Genomic DNA, 23758 nt, shown 5'->3' with positions numbered 1-23758 from the left:
AATGCAGAAAAGTGCAACACAACCATGTTAAAGCTATTAAAACGTTCAGATGCAAAAATGAACTAAATGTAAAATTAGATAAACTAGTTAATGATATTGCGTAAATGCGCTCGGTCTCTTCAAAGGTCTTCGCGAATTATTTTGTTATAAGACTCGATTATCATACATCACGTCTCTTCTACTGTAAGTACACGGAAAAAATTAGACAAATGATGCGCGTTTGAGTCCGATTTTTATGAAGAATATGTGACTGTTTATGTAACTGGCAAAAGAAAACTTCGCCAACAAAATGTTTGCCAAAAAGCATGCATTTGTATGACATCAAAGTCTATCGCCTAAACATTGATAATCCGTGTCATGTTACTTCAATATCATACAGTATACGCTAAGCATGAAGTCGAGCACACACATTGTCGTCAGTATGGCCTACATGAAACACGCCTGCCCTCTACAGGTTTTTATATTTCCTGCGTCCCCCACCGAACTCCCCTTCTGCGGGATCTCGCAGAATTTCGGAAGTCTCCGCGGCATTCTGTTCTCAGAGACGCGCATTTTTAAAGGCCACATCTGTAATTAACTGATGAAATGCAAATACTGATCACAATGATGGTGGTTTGTTAAAATCTTTTTTCTCTTTCTCTCTGCAGTAAATGGAAGTGCTGTGGTTGGATAGTGCAGATTAAGGGGTGGTATTATTATAATAAGATCCCCTTATGACATCATAAGGGGAGCCAAATTTCAATGACCTAATTTTTCATGTGCTTGCAGAGAATGGTTTACCAAAACTAAGCTACTGGGTTGATCTTTTTTGTTGTTTTCTAAATTGATAGAAGCACTGTGGACCCAATTATAGCACTTAAACATGGAAAAGTCAGGTGTTCATGCTATGTGACCTTTAATAGCCAATCCAAAATCATTACACATTATGGGCTCTATCTTACACCCGGCGCAGCACGACGCAATTGTCTTTTGCTAGTTTCTACCCTGCTCAATTATCATTTTCATGTTTAGCGCCACGTTGTTTAAATAGCAAATGCATTTGCGCCCCCTTTCGCGCCCATGGGCGTTCTGGTCTGAAAACGAGGTGTGTTCAGGCGCATTGTTGGCGCGTTGATATTTTGAGGCAACTAAAATAGACTACGCCATCGACCAACAAAAACCTGGTCTAAAGTCTAAAGTCAATGGCGCAATGTGTTTTTTGTTATTTAAAGAGCGCATTAGTAATATGTCCCTATAAACTGGACGACACCGCGGTTTTCTTATCACATACATGAATGCGCAGCAGCACAAAAACGCTTTTAAATATGAAAGGTTAAAGGATTGAATGTAAAAGATTATTATTGAGTCTCTTGGACATAAATGAGGACTAATTATGAGACGTTAGAAGGCGCAAAGAGATGCTTCACCTGCAGCCTTTTAAGTAAATAAATGCTTTGCTTTAAACAAATGCATCTGTTTTTAAATGTTTTTTAAATGCTACCTCATGGATTTATTGTATATGATGACTCTGTACCTGTGGATATGGTGGGATGAGAAACATTTTTAAGTAATGCTTAAAAAAACTGACGCTGTCCAAGTGCTGAAACGTGCGGAGAGCCGTTTGTAAATTCTTTATCTCCTGTTTGTTACAAAAAAAGTTTTTTAGATATTGGATAGCCATACATTTACAGCAATTAAAAGCTTGCTCTTTTACTTCCATGACTAAAAGAAAACAGGTTTTAAAGGTTTTAATAAAAAAATTACAATTTCAATACAAGTGAAAAACAACACAATTATTTAACATTAATCTTAAACTGGGGATCTTCTTCCTCCGCTTAGTTTTTCAGTTTACAAAGTCCGTCATCTAAATAGGGATTAGACATAGCGCCAGCGAAACTGGCTTTTAAAGGGGATGAGAGCTGAGACTCTAATTGGTTTATTGCACGTTACGCCCCCAAAATGCTCCCATTACTCATTAAAAAATAGGACCAACCCTTTTCGGCCATGCGCTCTGCACACAAATCATTTTTCCTGTCGTTAAATTAGCAAAAGTGGGTTCGGACACACCCATTTAGATGTTGCGATGTACGCTTTAGACAATGCGCTTAGATCGTTAAAATAGGGCCCTAAGTGATGCAGTCCAAAACAAAAACTAAATTTTAAATCGAATAAAGCTACATATTGATATTCAGAGCCGGCTCCTTAAATTTACATAGAAATTAAAAACGTGTTAAAAGTGCCTAGAGTGGCGAGGAGCAACTTCAAAAAACGTCTTCGGTTTCATCAGGGCTTATTTCTTTGCATGTCTTTTATCATTCGTTAACTTTCATGAGGAAAAAGGTTTTGAATTTTCATAGTCACCACCTTGATCCTGTCTGACATCTGCCCTGTTGTGCTATCTTTATATCAAAGAGGATTATGAGAGGGTAACTTACCCCACAATCAAAGCAGTTGAAAGATGAGTGAAAATAGAGTCTGGGCCCCAGTCCATACATCTTCAAAAACATCTCAGTGAGAAACAGACCCAGAAACAGAAACTCTGCATAGTCTGTTGTAAAAAGAAACAGCTGTGAATTAGGGCAGGCTAATGCCCACAAGCTTTTTTCTAGACAGCAATGAAATAAATCATGTTATTTTCTGTGGTATTTCACAGCACAAACTTACAGTATGAAAAAAATGCTTAATTTGACAAGATACTGAAGTATGCAGCTAAAACACTTCTTTTGCAAGTTTTTCAATCTGTGAAAATGTCCACATGTGTCTCACTGTCTTTCATCTTAAATTTAGAAGGCAATACTTTAAAAGACTTAAGTTTTGCAAAGACATTGTATTATTAAGCTCTTACCTTAATTCATTCTCTGATTGTGAGGTTAATTATGACCAAAGGTTGTGCTTACTATACGGCAAAAATATATTTTTAAATATTTCCCAAAAAACATATTTGCTCAAATATGTCTTGGAATATGTTTAGAAAAATATATTTTTACCGATATATTTTTTGTATATTTTAAAATATGTTTTTGGCCAGAGAAATATATATTTTTGCCATATGGGATAATGTGTGCAGTATGCATAACAGTGTATAAATCAGTGCTGGTAAAGTAAGTGTACAATAAATATTTTGCACATAGAAAGGCAAAAAATATGAATATAAACCAATAATAACTAATAATATAAACTGCAAAAGGCATTGCACAATGGGATGAGTCATAACTAAATGTGGAAAAGATTATTTCACATGGCACAAATTAGTAAACCATTTAATTAGTAATTTAACAATATTAAACAATATTATTATGTGCACATCAGATGAAGATCATTAGGCAAAACATAAAAAACAAGCATCTGCTTCAATTACGAGTCATTCTAAAGTTGACATTTCAGTACTTGACAAACGGATGGCAACTTGTAAGTAGCACTTAAAGCACACTGCGTGTGATCGCATTTAAGTGCATCTTTGGAAAAAGCACGTGAAAGAATAACGAACATTCAAAGTAGCTCGTAGAAAGCACTCTTAAGTGCTAAGTTCAATCATTATTGGGAAACTCAGCCTTGGTTGCCTTAAAATTGTTTGTTATTATTAGTTGACACAACATTTTTTTACACAACATTTTTTGAGTCAACTAATATTTTTAAGTTAAATTAACTCAAAATTTTAAGGCAAGCAGGTAACTTAATTTTTTATGTTAAACCAACATTTTTATTTATTTTATTTTTACAATGTATAGGTCTCCAGTCTTACTCTGTAAACTTAATGCATATTCATTATCAGTCTGACAAACTTAGCACACACCAAAAGGTATAAAAGCTGTCACTGTTAACGCTTTCCCCGCCAGAACAAACCCTTTGCTTTCAAACAAAAAAACTCTGTTTCATCCTACCGTGAATAGTTAACTCTTGTTATCACCTCTCAAATATAGGTAGGTTTCTTAAAAAACACAAAATTTGAGCAAAAAGCTGAGATAATTCCATTTTTGTGAGGACTTTTGATAGAGATCAGATTCAGAGCAATAATCAAAACATACACGGAGTTCTTACTCTTTCAAGTGAGGCGTTGCTACCGGGTTGTATAAGTTGCGGATTCACCTGGTGGATAATAGCCGTTATGCGGATTGCCGGAAATACTCGTCATTGGCAGGGAAGCGTTTTCTCTTAATTGACGAGTTAACTCGTCAATGGCGAGGAAAGAGTTAAATGACTGTACCCTTTAAAAAGGTCCTAATATGAATCATTTAGGTAGAGATATGTATACATTTGCTATGAATGTGCACCTCTGAGGTAATAATACCCTTTAGGTACAACGGGTTTAACACTTTTTGAAAGGACATCGCCCCAGTGACAGCTTTTGTACCTTTCTTCTAAGAAAGCACAGATAAAATTATTTAGATTGGCCCACAAAAGGGAGGATTTAGAAAAAAAAATATTTTGCTTTGGTCTTACAGAGGAGGCAGGACAACCAATGGGGCTGTTTGTGATGTACGATGGCCACACATAGGGTGTTGAGGGCAACCAGACCCAGAACGGTCCAGTAGAAAGTGTGAGTCTTCACCATACGGCGGACGGAGATCCGTAGCATGCGTTCTTTCCGGCGGAAATACGACGTCGGTCCTCTTTTGGCACTGCGAATGCTTGCTCTGTTTAACTGCATGCCTGGTAAAATGTAACATTTTATAAAACAGCACATCAACTCAAGTCCTTATTTGTTGACAGAAAAAGAAAGCTGGGGTTTGATCCACTTCAGCTCTGAGAAGACTTGGATGTAGCAAATTGTGGGTGAATGTTTAATGTGTTTTGAGGGTCATGAAGGACATGAATGTATTGTATGGAAGATACTCACCTACAGATGATATGTCTGCATACGGCTCTTCTGGACCTCTCCGGACATCATCCACGCCTCGTCTCTTTATGGTGGTGGCTCTTTTAAGCACTGATAACAGGTGCATCAAATATTTACTATGTGTTATTGTTTTGCTATCTGAACTAAATAGATTAACAATGTAATTAGAATAATTTTCCATATACTATATTAACCTGTACAGTATACACTCACCTAAAGGATTATTAGGAACACCATACTAATACTGTGTTTGACCCCCTTTCGCCTTCAGAAACTGCCTTAATTCTATGTGGCATTGATTCAACAAGGTGCTGAAAGCATTCTTTCACGAAGGCCACGAAGGTCCCATTCCACCACATCCCAAAGATGCTCTATTGGGTTGAGATCTGGTGACTGTGGGGGGCATTTGTGTTGCATTTCCCTGCTGGAAGTAGCAATCAGAGAATGGGTACATGGTGGTCATAAAGGGAGTGGCATGGTCAGAAACAATGCTCAGGTAGACCGTGGCATTTAAACAATGCTCAATTGGCACTAAGGGGCCTAAAGTGTGCCAAGAAAACACCCCCCACACCATTACACCACCACCAGCAGCCTGCACAGTGCTAACAAGGCATGATGGATATATGTTCTCATTCTGTTTACGCCAAATTCTGACTCTACCATCTGAATGTCTCAGAAATTGAGACTCATCAGACCAGGCAACATTTTTCCAGTCTCTTTTTCCTATTTGTGGTGAAGATGAGTGGTACCCGGTAGGGTCTTCTGCTGTTGTAGCCCATCAGCCTTAAGCTTGTGCATGTTGTGGCTTCACAAATGCTTTGCTGCATACCTCGGTTGTAACAAGTGGTTATTTCAGTCAATGTTGCTTTTCTATCAGCTTGAATCAGTCGGCCCATTCTCCTCTGACCTCTGGCCTCAAAAAGGCATTTTTGCCCACAGGACTGCCGTATACTGGATGTTTTTCCCTTTTCTCACCATTCTTTGTAAACCCTAGAAATGGTTGTGCATGAAAATCCCAGTAACTGAGCAGATTGTGAAATACTCAGACCCATCTGGCAACTAACAACCATGCCACGCTCAAAATTGCTTAAATCACCTTTGGAGTTCAGGACATTCTCTTGACCACGACCACACCCCTAAATGCATTGAAGCAACTACCATGTGATTGGTTGATTAGATAATTGTATTAATGAGAAATTGAACAGGTGTTCCTAATAATCCTTTAGGTGAGTGTATAACCAAATGATGGGGGTCTTACACAGGTACATATGAACTGTGGTAACTGCCTGTTAATTTTTTGGAAAGCTGTCAAAATAAAGAAAAACCCTTGTTTGTTTTTTGGGAGAACAAAAACAGTCTCTACTTAAAAGGTTTTAGTCACACATCACAAATGCACAATGAGCAGGATTGTGGAGGTTTGTGTATTACAATATCAGTACATAAAATATATATGACCTCTATGCTGCTTTTTGGACCTTTGCACCAAAACATTTGTCCAAATAACATGAACTATTGATGAGATGCACATATTCCCAAGGGCATTAAAAATAAACACATGACCTTAACCCTAACAAATCATTAAATAATACAAAAAAATGTATATTATTTTTTATGTGGAAAAACCAGAGAGAAAAAAGCAGCAGAGGTCAAACATCTTACCATCTAAAGCAGAAGGTCCAGAATTCTTGTTCTCTTCTGCAAGCATAACCTCCTCTGCAAAATAGCAAACATTTTAAGCTTAAAACTTACAATAGCAAAACTTACAGGCTGTTAACCCGCAGGATGGTATTCTGCTGAAGAATTTGGTGACACTGTGGCACACGCTTTGACAGATTGATTTATTTTTTATTTGTTTTGCATGGCTCGTCGTCAGCTCTGCGACAGATGTCCCTGCTGCCTGTTTGTGTACCTGCTCGGTCGATCCAGGCCCGATACCCATTTAACTCCCTCTCGATCTGCTGCTGTCTCCTGAGCTTCATGAAGGCTCTGCGGTTCTCCACCCGCTCCCTCTCTTTAGCAAACTCCCTACAGGAGCCAAGAAAATACAATAACCCACAGAGAGAAACCATGAGGATAAGACCACATAATTTATCAATCTGATTTACCTGCTGAGTGAAAGAATTAAAGGCAAAATAAAAGAAAGGCTAAATCATTTACATGATCCTGCTGTAACAGGACCACCAGTTTTACCAAACAAAACCAATGGCAAAATATAAAACTATTCATAAACAAATAAATGCAATTATTTATGCATGTATAAAAAACAGATACACAGATATACCAATACAGAAATTATGAAAATTTAAAGGGACACTCCACTTTTTTGAAAATATGCTAATTTTCCAGCTCGCCTATATTTAAACATTTGATTTTTACCGTTTTGGAATCCATTCAGCTGATCTCCAGGTCCGGCGGTACCACTTTTAGTATAGCTTAGCATAATCCATTTAATCTGATTAGACCATTAGCATCACGCTGAAAAATGACCAAAGAGTTTCAATATTGTTCCTATTTTAAACTTGACTCTTCTGTAGTTACATCATGTACTAAGACCGACTGAAAATTAAAAGTTGCAATTTTCTAAGCAGATATGGATAGGAACTATACTCTCATTCCAGCGTATTAATTAAGGACTTTGCTGCCGTACCATGGCTGCAGCAGGCGCAATGATATTACGCCGCATACAAAAATAGTCCCCTTGGTAGCTTTCAATAGTCAGTGCAAAATAAGAAAAATATCAAAACTCTTTCGTCATTTTTTTATGCTAATGGTCCAATCAGATTCAATGGATTATGCTAAACTATGCTAAAAGTGCAGACCCAGAGATCAGCTGAATGGATCAAGTGTTTAACATAGGGGAGATATTTTCAAAAAAAGTGGAATGTCCCTTTAAGATTAGCAGGTCTCTACATTAAACATTAGCCTAAATAAAACTCAGTTGTGTTTTGACCAGTAAGAAACACAGTACTTACCCTGACAGAACTCCTAATACCAGATTTAACACAAAAAAGGATCCAATAATTATTAGTGGGATGAAGTACAGCCAGTTCCACGTAGGGCCTAAGGCATCATTGGTCTGTGCAAAAACAGAACGGGAATTGTATTTAAATTTCTATTTATGCTTTTTTATGGTGCAGTCAACATGTAATTTTTTTATCAGCATGTGTGTCCCCTGCCCTACAAATTTAGCCTTAAGGGGCAGTCACACTACACTTTTCATTCCATTGACTTCCATTCATATTCACGCGAATGTGTCAGACTGGAAACGCCAGCTCGTGTGTAGATATTTTGCATTTCGTTGCTTACCAAAATTCAAGTCTGGTGAACTCTGACCTGAGAATTGGTATCACAAGGAGACATGATGTCACCTGTAGAAAACCAGTACGTCATGGTGTGACTTTTCTCTGTACTGAAAAGCAAGGGCGGATGAAGCACTCAGCGCCCTTTATTTCTGTAACGTCTGAAAAATATTTGCATGCTCAAAGTCTAGTGTGACCGCCCCTATTTACTTTTTATATTTACTTTTTATGTTGTTATTAAATCCTTATAGAGGAGACCATACAAACTGTAATTCATAATAACCACACATCATTCGTTTTGATGCGTTTTGTGTCATTTCTGAATTCCAGAATATATATATATATATATATATATATATATATATATATATATATATATATATATTCTCTTTCCTTGTACAGTGTAAAACTACCAGTGAGCTCACCAGGGTACTGCTCTGCCACACAAAGGCTGTAAATAGTGTTTTGGCAGGGGACATCGTGGCCTAACTGAGCTTATGAAGGATTTCCCCATGTCCCAAATCCACTGTAGCAGTCCAGTCGTGAGTGAGAAAAACACCTCTAACTGTGTCTTCATGAGTCACATCAACGCATGACACTGTGTGACTCACCAAACGTACTGTGCGCTGTGAAGACCCAGTTTGATCTGGATGTTTTTTCTGTACCATTGATTTAATTTAGGTTTTACCTCAGATTTCTATATTAGCAATTTGGATTATTTTTATTTAAAGGGCACCTATTGTCCGATTCACAATTTTACATTTCCTTTGGTGTGTATTAGTACATGTTAACGATATGCAAAAGGTACAAACCCCAAAGTAAATGATGATGCGAGTTATCGTCTCCAATGTAAATCCCTTATTTTTGGATTACAACAAACCCACGGACTGGAGGCAACAGTTTACTTCCTGGGATTGGGGATGTAGACAAGACCAACATTATCATAATTCCTACCGCTTCGGACTCACAGCCTGTAAGTTAACCCCTGTCAGCATTGCATTGTGAGTGAATCTTTCAAACATGGTAAGGAGCGTCACATTTCCGGCTGACGTGAGAGGTTTTCAGGCCAATCACAACATACAGATTAGCTGGCCAATCAGGGATACAGTGCTTTTTAAATCGATGAGTTTTGTACAAAATCAATGCGTTTTAGTAAGAGAGTAAAATCTGGAGCAACAAAAATGGAAAATAATGTTTTTTTAACCATAAACCACGCAAGCACATTGTATTATACCAAATACATAAGATAATGTTGTTTTTTAGCAATGAATTAGGTGCCCTTTAAATTGTCTGCTTTATACTAACAGGTACAATTAAAATACTAACAAATGCCTTTTGACTAATGAATTTGGCATTGCTGAATTAATCTGTCACACAGAAAGGTAAAAAGGTGATTACAAAAGGTGAAAAGCCTAAAAGAAAAGCTGAACCATCCAACTAGAAGCACACCATACAGTACACATTCATAAAAATGTGTGCAACATTCATACACATTCTCTATTTTGAAATTACATCTATTTGTGCAAAAATGGCCACAATCTGAAACTGTGCCAACTATCAGTGTCATTTACTGGTACAACATTTTTGAACTTTTGCCATTAAATGTTTTAGCGAGAGAGGACAGAAAACAACCAAGAAGCAACTCAAGTCCCAAAAAGAGAGCTGTGATTCCCTAGAAAGCTAAACACGAAATGCCAAAAACCTTACTTTGACGTCAAAATATAAGAGCTTAAATGTTGAAACAAGATCTTCAAATATAGGTTACTGCTTTGCCACAGCATTACAAAGGTTATTATCTTTCTGATCCCATTTTTTAAACCCTAGTTAGTGTGTAATGTTGCTATAATAACATAAATAATACCTGTAAAATTATAAAGCTCAAAATTCACTGCCAGGCGATATTTATTCCTTAACAGAATTCGCCTTTTAAAGCCTACAGCGAATGGCCGGTTTGGACTACAGTCCTCTACTTCCTGCTTTAATGACGTCACTAGAACAGATTTTTGACTAAACTCCGCCCACAGGAATACGTCAGCCACCAGCTAAGCTAACGGCAAGCTAAGCAGCTGTCGAATCACAACACACTAAACAAACTACACAATCAGAACTCGATACGTATTTGTGAAAGAGGGACTTCATAGAACAAGGAAGACATCAGCCCGTTTTGAGGACAGTGAAAACAGCGGCATACAGCTAAGTAAATTGTGTAAAAAATACCACGTTTTTTACATGTGAAACATTAGCACGTTATATTGCGCACTGCAAACACAATCAAAGCTTCAAAAACACAGAAAGAACGGGACCTTTATATAAGTATATAAGGTCATACAATACAGCAGTATAATCAACACAAGCAGGCTTCAAATATTGCACCAATAAAAATGTAAACAGTAAATCGACACATAAACTTACATTATAAAGTACCGTCGTCCAGCCTTCCATTGTTATGCACTGAAAGACGGTAAGTACAGAAAACAAGATGTTATCAAACTGGGTGATGCCATCGTTGGGTCCTGTCCAGTTGCCAGCGCATTTATATTTAAGAGGACATTTCCTGTAACCACATGGGTATTCAGAATCAGATGAATCCACAGTCTCATTGCCTGCAGATGAGACAAAGAAGAGAAATTACATAAGTTAAGTATGTAAGGAAGTCACATAGTTGAGGATTCACAATTAAAGGAAGAGTATGTAGGATTGTGGCCAAAACTGGTATTGCAATCACAATACTTGTGGCTAAAACTGGTACTGCAATCACACAACTGGTGACCAATACACAACATAAATATCAGTTAAGAGCTGCAACTCCACTTTCTAAATGCCAATATCCTGGCCAGACCACTGTTGTGAGTGATACAAGTATTTGAAATGAAAATTATTTCTTAATGTCTAGTGACATTTTATGATAAATTGATATAAATTTCTTACATACTGTTCCTTTAAATGACAATGTTTTATATAACAGTACAGGTGCAACTACACTCTTAGAAAGGATTTACACATCTTTGTGCGTAAAGCTTTTAACACATTATGTGTCATATTGTGTTGATTTTGTGTTGAAATATAACACAAGTTGTGTTAAAATGTTATGTTTCAATAATATCACAGAGATGGGTGGATTCTGGGACAACACATTTAGTGTGTTGTCCCAGAATCAACACTAATTGTGTTGTTATTAACACATTTGTTCTAAAAGTGTGAGTGCTGAAAATAAATGTGTGCTATCAAGCCGATTTCATGCCAAATTTATTGCAGCAATTGAAATTACAGAACATAATACATAAAACTGCAATCGCATTATAAAATATACAGATTTTCTCACTCGTATTGCCATTTATTGCTCGTAGTTTGATTTTATTACACCAAAGCTGTTTTTTTCTTGCTATAGTTTTTTCTTTTGCAATCAAGCAACTCTGGTTTTATGAAGTGCATAGTAATTTTGACTTTTTTTCTGTGCTCAAAACAATTATATTTGCCATCTAAGTACCAAGGGATGATGTAGCCCCTGATTTGTGTCTTTTGTTGAATTACTGTTGCTTTTGATCTATCAAGTACTCCCATGGTAAAATTGTCCAACAATGCTTAACTGCACGAGCCTCTAATGGACTGGAAAGGTCTTCATGGACCTATGATTGGTAAAATTACAACATGTTCTTGTAAATTTAAATGATTCACTTGTTTGCTCTATTGTTAAGTGAAGAATTTTGTAATAAGCATGTAATAACAGTGATTGGTTTTGTTGTTTTTTGAACTTTCATCTTTCCATTTCTCTTTACATACTCTAAATATTTTATTTGCATCCTAGACTAATATAAATATTGTTTTATGCCTGATACTAATAAAATGTTTATGTCTTGTGCTACCCAGTCTCACAAAATTACGTACCTACAGTCACATAATTTTTTATTATTTTTCATGATACTGTCATGAATTTCCGCGTTTTTTCGTGATCGTATTACGAATTTCTGTTTACGTGTCATTGTTACGTATTGGTTACTCAACTGCCTATTTTCAAACCATTTTTGCTTCGGTTTAGGATTAGATTTGGTGTTTGCGTTAGGATGTCACTTTAAGTCAGTGGTCTCAAACTCCCGGCCCGCAGGCCATTTGCGGCCCGCCCTCCCCCTCTCTGCGGCCCGCGTCACCTTTTAAAAATATAACATAATCTGGCCTGCAAAAAGATTTTTATTCACTGTGTTTTATATTCGTTTGGTTTTTGATTTAAACGTTTAAGGGTTCGTTCACATGTCGCGTTTAACAAACGCTTTAAAATGAGTCAAAGCATTACTTTCCAAAGTGCTCGGGAGCGGAAGTTGCCCTCCGTGGCGTGGGTCGCGTCACCCGTTGCTATGCACGCAGCCATGAGCCACGCGCTCCGTGATGTCGAGGATAACGGAATGCACGATCGGATTTTAATTCCTCAACTGAACCTCGCGTCAATTACCATGTGATAAGTTAATCTGGTCGTGACTTTGTAGCGTTTGTCAGGGAAGATTTGTTACTTCCGGGTGGATATCAGCTGTTACTCAGAGAAGATTGAGCTGCGGTGGGGTCCCCCTCAAGTCACAGCTTCTAATGGAGACACCGAGGGTGGCAGAGCAGGTAGATGTAATGCAACACATTTTAAACTACAGATAAGAAAAGAGCCATCAAAGTGCCCAGGTTAAGAAAAGAGAAAAGGTGAGGAGATATGTACAGAAGATAAAAGTATGTATACTGCTATTTATAATGAAGTATAATATATATTATTATGTAGCTTACTACAATTACACATACAGCAGTATTATTATTTTTTCTGTCCAACTAGCTTATGTAACATTGACTACCCATTCAAAAGTTTTTTACTTTTATAAAATAATATATATTTAAAAGATAAGACCACTGCTTATATATTTTCAAGTATTATTATACATTAAATAATAGAAAATAAACATGACATTTAAAGAAATATAATACTTTTTTTAACGTTAAAAAAGCTTTGAGGCCCCCCGATGAAATGTCTGTCTTAGAAATGGCCCCAAGCCAGACCCCTGCTTTAAGTGTTGGTTTATAAAAAAAAATTCTTATTTATTTATTATATTTTCTAAATTTTAAAATATTGTCGCCTGGCCTTAGGGTAAGAGTTGGGTTTGGGTAAGGATGTCATTTTATGTCAATCCAACCCTAAACCGAAGCGACAATGGTAAGAAAATAGGACAAAACAGTCGATTAACCAATGACACATAAACAGAAATTCGTGAAGCAATCACGAAAAAATGCGGAAATTCGTGACAGTATCACAAAAAAGAATAAAACAATTACGTGACTATAGGTACGTAATTTTGTGAGACTGGGTTGGTTTTGTATGCATATTCTTTCATTATGTGGATCTGCATCAGTAGGTCAAGATTTGGCTGGGTAGCACGGTCCTGTTAACTCCTGCTGGTAGATGCTACTACACCATCTGGTTTCTTTCTCAGTTGATGGCCATTTAACATTTATTCAGATAAAACTAAACATTTGCAATCAACATATAAATGGGAATACTAACAGAAAGCTTTCCCCAGATATAACACATCTCCTCTGTGCATGCTGTTGCCCTTGTGCACCTTAGTGTGTAAGTGTGTTATAGGCTAATGCTTACCACTGATGTCTGGTTCAGCTTCACAGTGACTGTGAAGTTTTCCACTGTAAAATTCCAGTCCAATGATTGCAAACATGAGAATGGCAAAAAACAGCAGCAGGCCGATCTGCAGCAGGGGAACCATGGCCTTCATGATGGACTTTAGAACAATTTGCAGACCTGAAATTAAATAACACCACACCAGATAAAGATTAAACAACATATTGCACAACTAAATTATTTCCAAACACTTCACAAAAATGCGTTGACATACTGGGGATGCCGGAGACCAGTTTAAGGGGCCGTAAAACCCTCACAGCTCTCAGTGTGCGCAGGTCTACTGGAATATTCATGTGAGCTCCGGCTGTAGCCAGAATCCTGCAAACAAAAACAACAAAATGAGATTAGGCTAACCTTGTAAATGCCAGTTAAACTAAACCAACAAGCATGGATGACATCTGGCATATTTGTGCATGCATATTTCACAAATATTTTAATAATGATGCTTCATCAATTATGGTTAGTAATATGCTAATGGTTGTTACAGTGCTGACTCACAGTGGAGCGTAATCCTGTATGTAAAAATTTAGTAATTAATGCAGTAGTGGGCATTAATGAGGTGATTCCACTTTCTAATAACAGACATTTCTGATTCACAGCTTTCTTCTGATTCAGATGTGAGATTCATCAGGCTTGACCAATGAGTCATTCATTCATACACACATGCTCTCATATAGCCACATACTCATACAGAAGTACACAACTTTATTATGAGGTGAAATACTGTAAGACAGTATAAGCAGTGCTGCACGGTATTGAACAAAATACAGTAACTAGCAATATACAATGTGTAATGTGTTAAAGCTTTAAGTTTGTTTAACGGGACACTCCACTATTTTAAAATATGCTCATTTTCCAGCTCCCTTACGGCGCATTCACACAGGGTGTAAGCGTTGATGCTTCCCATTCACTTTTAATGGGTGACATCAAGCGTTGGCGAACTGAATTGTGGATCCGTCGGCGCCGCGTCAGTGCTGTTGCTCGCGGCAGAAGTTGAACATTTCTCAACTTTTCAAGCGGCAACGCGTTCATCAGCCAATCATACCGCCTTATGCAAATAACCTAGGCAGAGCCAGCCAATTACGTTTATGGAAGACCGGAGCTTGCATTGCGGCCAAAGTGATTGGCTGTTGGCCACGCTTCAGACAAGCCTTCCGTTAAGCGTTAACGCTGACGCCCCGTATGAATGTACCGTTATGCTGCGTTTACACAAACCACGTTTGAGGCGTCAAAATCGCGTATACCGTGCCTAGTTTGTCGCTGGAACAGTTTGAATGCATTTGCGCGTCTAGACGAAATCCGCTTCTTGTGGGAGGGGCAAATGCTTTGCGGTTGTCTGTTTGCAAGATGGCTGATGCTGGTTGTGCATTTATCGAGAGAGTTACCAGTTTGTTGTCACCTTACTACAGGGGGAAAATAAACAGTGCGGGCTCGATAAACGTCACGTGACTTGTTGGACTTTAAGGCGTCCAAAGCATGTTCATCAATGGAGAAAGACACAAATATCTAAATTGAATATTTATTGATCAGATATGAAAAAGTTACAGCATGCTGGAGTGTCTCAAGTCCTACAGCAGGATTTGACAAACTCCCCGCTCAGAACAAAAACATGAGTATTTATCGCCGTTCTTTCTTCAGAATTCTCCTCCCCCAGCTGGCTATTCTCCTTATCAGATTCCATCACCACATACCTGTGGGGGTTGCATATCACACACACACACACAAAGAACAAGCACAGGAGATTCTGTTCTTCAAGGTTGAGCTGCCATGCCCCCATTAAGTTATTCTATATGCAACCTTCATTTCATTGGTTAATACACATTTATCAAAGACAACATCTTATATTTATTACATCAATTATTCAATGATTAATACTGATTAAGTAAGAAATACATTGCATATTTTATCCTGTGAATATTAATGCATTGGTTAATAACATGGTTGCCTGTTTGCTTTTCTCCCTCAGGCCTCTCTCTTATCTTAACAATTTCCAGACGTACATTCCTCAGCATATGCTGTTTCTCCCCCAACCGAAACCACACAGACAACTTTCTTGTACTCAGCACAGAAAGCATAATGGCACATATGAATTATAACATGACATACTGATTAATAAAACAACATAAAAATCCCACAGACTCAAACGTGAAATGTGTATTTACAACTTACCAGGTTGCCCAATGTCCTCACTGACACTCTTCCAAGCGGGGTCCTTTTTATTCCTGTCTCTATAGAAATAGGAACTTGTGTCGTATAGCTCTGGGTGACTGCTTACGGACAATATCAAGCGTTCCTTCATGTTGAATGAGTGACTCCGGGCGGGGGCGGGCTCCCACTACAGCAGCAAGCAGGTGCCTGATTGGTTAACACGGTGCGAAAATCAGCCAAAGTCAAATATTTCAACTTGGTCGTGAGCCGCAAATTCGCGTCAAACGCAAAATGCACAAAAAGCACCATTCGTGTCTATCGCACTAAACACCTCATTCGCGCCGCGAGACCTCCAGACGCGTGTCAACGCGTCTTCACATTGACTTAACATTGAAATCAATCGCGCTTCACGGCTCTACCGCGGCTGGTCTAAACGCAGCATTAGAGTTAAACATTTGAGTTTTATCGTTTTGGAATTCATCCATCAGATCTTTGGGTCTGGCGATACCACTTTAAGCATAGCTTAGCATAATCCATTGAATCTGATTAGACCATTAGCATTGCGCTAAAAAAATTACCAAAGAGTTTCAATATTTTTCTAGTTTAAAACTTGACTCTTCTGTAGTTACATCGTGTACTAAGACCAACGGAAAATTAAAAGTTGTGATTTTCTAGGCAGATATGGCTCATTCTGGCGTAATAATCAAGGACTTTGTTGCCGTAACACAGCTGTAGCAGGCACAATAATATTACACAGTGCCCGAAATTAGTTCCCTTTGTAACTATAAAATGCTAAAAGCGGTAAGGCCATACCGTGAGATCAGCTGAATGGATTCAAAAATCAAATGTTAATCTCTAAAGGAGCTGGAAAATGAGCATATTTTCAAAAATAAGTGGAGTGTCCCTTTAAATAATAATAAAAATAAAAGAAAACTATGATAGGTATAATATGACCCCTTTAATCATTGTTATTTAAAGACACTTACAATTAAGGCAACATCACTATCAATTCATTATAAGAGGCAGCAATAGTAGCAGTATGCAACAGCACTTATAACAAATAGTACATCACAATAGTATATAAAGCTCCTGTAGGCAGAAATGTAAAAGCTGAAAAGAGAGCAAGTGCCTTATGGTTGTGCATTAAAATCTGTCATTTTTGTTTGGTGCTGGTAGTCGGTGGACCAGCATAGCCATGCTGTTCACCAGCAAAACTTAACTGGTAAAGCTGGTGGACCAGCATAGTGAAGCTGGTTGACCAATGAATTCCTGCCGTCACTTTTTAATATCTGCCAATCGATGCTGGGTGAATACCCTCATTAGAGCCTAGACAGAACAAGTGTCATCTCATCTTGTCCAAGTTGAATAAACTAAATTTCTCTTCTCACAAAAGAAAACACATCAAGGGCATGGTTTATTATAAAATGCTAACAGAAAGCCATCTAATAGGGAACAGAACGCTGAGAGAAATACGCAGACTTTGGTTCCTTTGGCACTTTTCTTGTTGGCTTATTAAACTCTGCCCCCTTTCACCCTACCGAGATGAGAAATACTGGCAAAGAAATGTGTGTGTATGGGTGTGAACAACACAAACATGAGGAAGTGTAAGGGTCATTCACACTATGGATGATTACAATAACTATAAAGTAGGGGTGTGACGAGACACTTAATCCATGAGACGAGACGAAACACAAGATTGGGTTCACAAGAACGAGACAAGACGATATTTTTACACTTTTTAAGAAACCCTCAATGATAAAATAAATGAATAAGAAACCGAAATCACATTATTTTTAAATGTTTTAACTAATCAAGGACTGGCCCTAACAATCATTTTGCTAACTGATAATGAAGTAATTTGTTATTTTGGGGTAATAAAAATAGACCCAAGTGAGCAGTAGCATTTAAAATAACATAATAACGAAGATGCAATAATAATTGGTTCAAATAAAGTATTAAAACCAAGTTACATTAAACAACATTTTGTGGCCTATAAATAAAAAGCATTATGTATGTATTATAACAAATGCCTAGGGGGCGATAGAAGACTCGTCTCACGGACGCTGTCTTCACTTTCACTTTCACTTTAGACGGAGAGAAACGCTTATTTTTAGCCAAACAATGTTTAAAGCAATTTGAATATTAAATATGTGACCAGTCACGGAAAGTAGGGACACAAGTCGGATCTGGGCATTTTGAGTTATTCACGGATTCTGAAAGTGCAGTTTCTAAGCTTTCCAACGATGTGTAACACATGGAAATCTGATAAGATTTGGAGAAGTTGTGGCCATTTGAATATAGGAACTCAGAAATTCTCAAACCGAGAAAATCGAGACGAAAGGGACTCTTCTTTTCAGCTGGGGGAGACAATAGGGCTCATTTACATCTCATTTAGCTAAGCCATGCCCCCTGTAAAACCCTTTTTGAGATGTTCTAGCATCATATGTAGTATTTTATGACCAAATGACAACCCGCAAAAATAAACATGACTCTTTTACCTTTGTGGGGATCACAAGTCGAATCCAGTCTGTTTCAGATTATCCAATGACCATATTTGTCCACAAATGCGTATAATCCGTGAAATATAGATTGTTTACATCAGATTTCGCATGAATGTCTGGTAATACAATATAATATATAATCTGAAGACTATTTAAATCGTAACATGTAAGGGTATATGAGCTTCCACTCCGTTAAACACATGAACCCGCCTTCAAAGTTTGTATTTAAAATAGGGAAGTAGTATAATAGATCATCCAAACAGCGCCGTCGAAAACGTGACATCCTTTAGAGAGGTTACCAATGGCTCGCTCGTTCCTCCATCAGCCAATGACTTCATGGAAAATATTGATAGACAAAACATGTAGCCAATTATATGAAGAATACAACTATATCTGTGTAACTTCTGTGTGTTTGGACTCATGCTGTGCTGCAAGAACTGACATGCAGATGACGTCAAAGTACCGCGAGAGCGAGTCGAAATTACACTACTCCGTAAGATTTCTTAAAGAGCTCTCGCGGTACTTTGACGTCATCCGACTGCGGCGCCGCATAAAGTCAGTGACGCGACTGACGTACGATGCGGCTGACTGTTATTTGTTCCGCCCCAGCTTCTTTTATTTTTCTTTTGTTTTGTGCGCCCGAGCTTTACAGTCTGGGGAGACGCAGGCTATAAGTTTGAAAAAAAAAAAAAACTTAGCAAACATGTCTGAGGAACAGGGCAGCGCGTCACTACAGTCACGTGACTTCACGCTCGAGCCGGAAGAGAAGACAATGCTGAATAAAGTCGTAATTCTGCTATTTTTGGACCAAACTGTATTTTCGATGCATCAACACAATCTTACTGACCCACTGATGTCACATGGACTACTTTGATGATGTTTTTATTAACTTTCTGGACATGGAAACCATACATAGATTTTCAATGAAGGGGAAAGCTCTCGGACTAAATCTAACGATAAAACATCTTAAACTGTGTTCCGAAGATGAACGGAGGTCTTCCGAGTTTAGAACGACATAAGGGTGAGTCATTAATTACATTATTTTCATTTTTGGGCGAACTATCCTTATTTAGTAGTCACGCTGTTCCCTTTGGGGGCGGAGGCGAAAACACAAGCTTATACAGTATGTAAATATACACACAGACAATGACGCCCCCCGCTGCACGCTAGAATCTCCGGAAAAACAAGCCTATTTTAACCGCAAAATGTACGCTTTTAAATATACAAAAACTGCTATCTCAAACATGGAGAGGCTTCTTCGTGATCTCAACTAACAGATTCTGCAATAAAACGAAAATCACAAATTTCGAAAAAAAAACTTTGTTTCTCATTTTCTCGAAACTTGTGCTGCCGACTTGAGTCCCTGGTTTCCGTGACGGGTCACATATATGTCCATTTCTTTACACTAAAAATGATACAGCCACTGTCATATTTTGAGCAAGAACGTGCAGACATTAAATAATGTAAACTTTGTGTGAGGGTTAAATCTGATGAGACTTATCTGACACTGATCAACAGACAAACACAACGTGTCTCAGACTTCACACGAGTTCCCAAATGAACATTATTGGAAACCCAAACAAAAAAGCAAACGCAGTAAAAGACAGAATATAAAGCATGCACTGTAAAAGGTTCAAACAGAAAGCTGCATCCTCCGGAGGTCGCATATGCAGGCTGCATAGGTTATTTCAGTTAATTATCTGAGCATTACATTCGCAAGTCATGAGCATATTACAACAATTTGCGATTAACTAAATAATTAGTCAACTTTATAATTGTTAATAGTCTCTAATAAGACAGTCTTTATGAAGTAAATCCGGTTTAAAAATGCGACCTCCGAAGGATGCAGTCTTTTATTTGAGAAACGGCCAGCATTTCACCTCCAAAAGAAGTCTCGCGAGATTAAACACATTTAATCTCGCAAGATCTCGTCGCACGAGATCAGTATGTTATATCATTCATTAGCTGGAAAAAAGTGCTTTGAAATTGATTTAAACAATATGGTTCCTCTGTATATTTATTGCTATAGTTGTGGTTTGGACTCAAATATTCTTTTAAATTTAGAATTATTTTTTTTACTTTATAGTTGCAGTTATCAGCCAATGTGAATGACTCTTTGGATGAAAATCTAGATGGATCGACTGTGTACACAGAATTTGGCTTCATCAGAAGCTATTGGGAATTTATGTTTCTTGATTTCCAAAATTTGAACAGATGCTTAAAGATTAATGAATTACAAACTTGCTATTACCTAATAAACCACCAAAAGAAAGTGCCTTGTATTAAATGAACATAAAATCTATTTTATGACCAATAAGACATTTTCATGACAATTAAAGGTATAGTTCACCAAAAAATGAAAGTTCTGTCATTATTTTCTCACTCTCGTCTTGTTACAAACCTCTATGCATTTGTTTTTGTTCCAATGAGCACGAAGAAAGATATTTTGATAAAAGTATGATAAAAGAATACTATGGAAGTCAATGGGGCTCATGAACGGTTCCTCATAATATGCGTATTTCTTTCAGCATTCTGTTCCCTATCAGGTGGCTTCCTGTTAGCATTTTATAATGAACCATAATGTAACAACATGAGAGTGAATAAATGAAAACAGAATTTTCTTTTTTGGGTGAACTATCCCTTCAAGCGCACACTTCTTGTCCAGTTCTTTTAGCTGCCAGAAGGTGTTTCATGCAGGGAGATAAGTGTCAAATTGGTAAGGCTATGTGAGGTCATCAGCCAGTCAAAATGCCTAAAGAATGTCACATTTAACCAATATTAAAGCATCTGAATAATGAGTTAATCCTTAAAATTAAGTTTGGATACATTTACTGCATATGGCAGATGATTTTATTCAAAGCGCATTACATTTTATCAGTATGTATATTTCCTGGGAATCAAACCCATGACCTTTGCCCTACATCACAATGCTACTGTATATTTACCTACAGGAAAGTGAAACGTTAATAAATTAACAGATGTGATACATTGACATTCGACCTCTAGCTCAAATACAACCGTATAAACAGTGCACACATTATCAAGAAAAAATACCAAAAAAAAAAAACGTTAATGTACTGTAAAATATTACACAGCGTCTCACAGCGGATATATTTATACATTGCAATGCATTTAAGAAAAGTATCTATCTTTTGTGGCATACATAAAGTGCATGCTGTATGTGAACTGACAGATACATTTTCAAACTGATGAAACTTTAAGCATGCTGTCACTGTGTGTATCCAAATATTCAAGTCTCCGCGTGCGCATGCTGCATGAATTTGCTATTTTTACTAATTTGCACCCCCCAACTTATTACATCATGCATATTTCCCACCTCCCATTTTGACTCAGGTGAGTTTAATAACAGCAGATTAATAAAACCAGATTGTCCTGCACATTAGTCACATTTGGGGTGTCAGGATGTCAGAGATTATAATTAGGACCTGAGAAAGAAATAAAAATAGAAGCAGCGCAGGAGATGAAAGACTGGAGCGCTGCTAAAGAAAGAATAGCTCATGTCTGTGACTCCTTAAATGTGAGTGAACCTGAATCAGATTTTTGTGCTAACAGAGAATTTGGCTCGGTGACTACAGCTTCTAGTGCACAGGTAATACAAAAAAAAAAATACAGATGATCATGATAATAGTAATAAATATACATAAGTAAAATGACAATGTAAGAAGTGCACTGTACGAAAAGTGCTACATGATGTAGATGTGATACTTGGAGATACACAAATGAACTCAGAGAAAAATAGGTCTGGGCCCGGTTCCCCAAAACGTTCTTATCGCTAAGTAGTTCTTAACCTATTCCTTAACCTCTCTCTTAACTCTATGGCACGATTCCCAAAACGTTCGTACGCTAAGTATATCTTCTGTAAGTCACACTTTCGTAAGGTTGGTCTGGACCATTCGTAAGCTCTCTCTTAGCGTTGTTTGAGCGCAAAACGCTATCGCCGCAGTCTTTAGAAATCAGCAAAGCGCAGTACAAGTCAAACTACTGTATGGTATGCTAACAATGATTTTATGTTATGGACATTTTAAGACTTATAATAAAATATGTTTGCAATGGATACAGGACTATTTATGCAGTTCACTTTATTTGGTATCAGAACTAATGAATCAAAGACGGCGCCGGTGTTTGTTCCTCATTGAAGTCTGTTCCCTCTATGTTTATAGCGTTTTCATCACGTTACATTTATAATTTATTTAGAAAGATTAAAGATTTCAAGATTTGGTTATACTAAAAAGCAATAATATCATGTATTCTATTATACAATTTATTAAATATTTCATATGTGACAGTTTTATGTCTTTTAACATAGCCTGTCTTTTTCTTTTTCTTTTCTTTTTTTCTCTACTGTTTGTTTTAAAACTGTTATGTTTCCAAACATAATAAATATATATTATACATATAATATGATTAATACTGTAAAAATAAATGACTTACAATCAAGAATAGTTAAGATACATTACATAAATGCACACATATACATCTCAGTACCCATTAAAACTTTCAATGTATATAAAGAATAAACGTATAATGTGATAAAAATGCTATAAAAACCTTCGCGTGAAGTGGAAAATCGATCCCTGAGTGATCGATCGCAAATAATTCAGCACCTTCATTTGGGACAGCGCCATTGTACGTCGTTCTTAGAGGCAGCGTGTTAAGAAGCTTCCTAAGAGACACTTCGGGGAACACACTTAGGAACATCAACAACTTTGGTAAGATATATCTTTTTGAGTCTTCTTAGCACGCTAAGAGTGAGCGTTATCGGGGAACCGGGCCATGGTTATTTTGGAGGACAACAGGTTATAGAGATAGTGGCCTGGATGTGCGAGATTCAGAGAAACCAGCCACAATTGGTGCATTCAGAATGCTAATATTTCATAATGCAAACTGATAAATCTATGGATTCGTTTTGATACTTAGATATCTGTCAACATGCATGTGTAAAGGTTTATTTATAAAAGTGGCAGAATGATTACTGTCCTGGTCATAGCTGTCACTGACGCATTCGTGTAACATCATGTTCCTTTAAAAAAGTTGTCCTGCCTCCTGCAAGCCTTCTGATGGGTCTAGTTGGCTAGAGAGGAAAGCTACTTTAACTTTATAGCGCAAATGAATACAAAATAAAATCATTTAGTTGTACTATTTTACTGTAAGTAAGAAACATTGAAAATCGAAATGGATCAAGAAAATAGCAATCAGTGTATCTCTAGTTCATTTATTAAAGGATTAGTCAATTTTCTTAAAAACATCCAGATAATTTACTCACCACCATGTCATCCAAAATGTTGATGTCTTTCTTTGTTCAGTCAAAAAG

General features: G+C 37.3%; 1 protein-coding gene across 4 annotated transcripts in view; it reads right to left on the bottom strand.

The window, feature by feature from the left end:
* Positions 1–23758, bottom strand: part of cacna1ea (calcium channel, voltage-dependent, R type, alpha 1E subunit a) — a 92291-nt gene that overhangs the window by 53457 nt on the left and 15076 nt on the right. For all 4 annotated transcript variants that reach the window (XM_065248445.2, XM_065248451.2, XM_065248446.2 and 1 more), the window contains exons 3-11: positions 13992–14095; positions 13739–13897; positions 10528–10718; positions 7789–7892; positions 6726–6841; positions 6476–6529; positions 4817–4906; positions 4420–4629; positions 2415–2527 (exon numbers count right to left, since the gene is read on the bottom strand). In XM_065248445.2, coding sequence (XP_065104517.2) covers positions 2415–2527; positions 4420–4629; positions 4817–4906; positions 6476–6529; positions 6726–6841; positions 7789–7892; positions 10528–10718; positions 13739–13897; positions 13992–14095 — 1141 coding nt within the window. The remainder of the gene's footprint in view (positions 1–2414; positions 2528–4419; positions 4630–4816; positions 4907–6475; positions 6530–6725; positions 6842–7788; positions 7893–10527; positions 10719–13738; positions 13898–13991; positions 14096–23758) is intronic.

The sequence above is a fragment of the Paramisgurnus dabryanus genome, chromosome 11, assembly GCF_030506205.2.
Source record: "Paramisgurnus dabryanus chromosome 11, PD_genome_1.1, whole genome shotgun sequence".
Taxonomy (NCBI): Eukaryota; Metazoa; Chordata; class Actinopteri; order Cypriniformes; family Cobitidae; genus Paramisgurnus; species Paramisgurnus dabryanus.
This window is presented reverse-complemented; position numbering and strand designations above follow the sequence as displayed.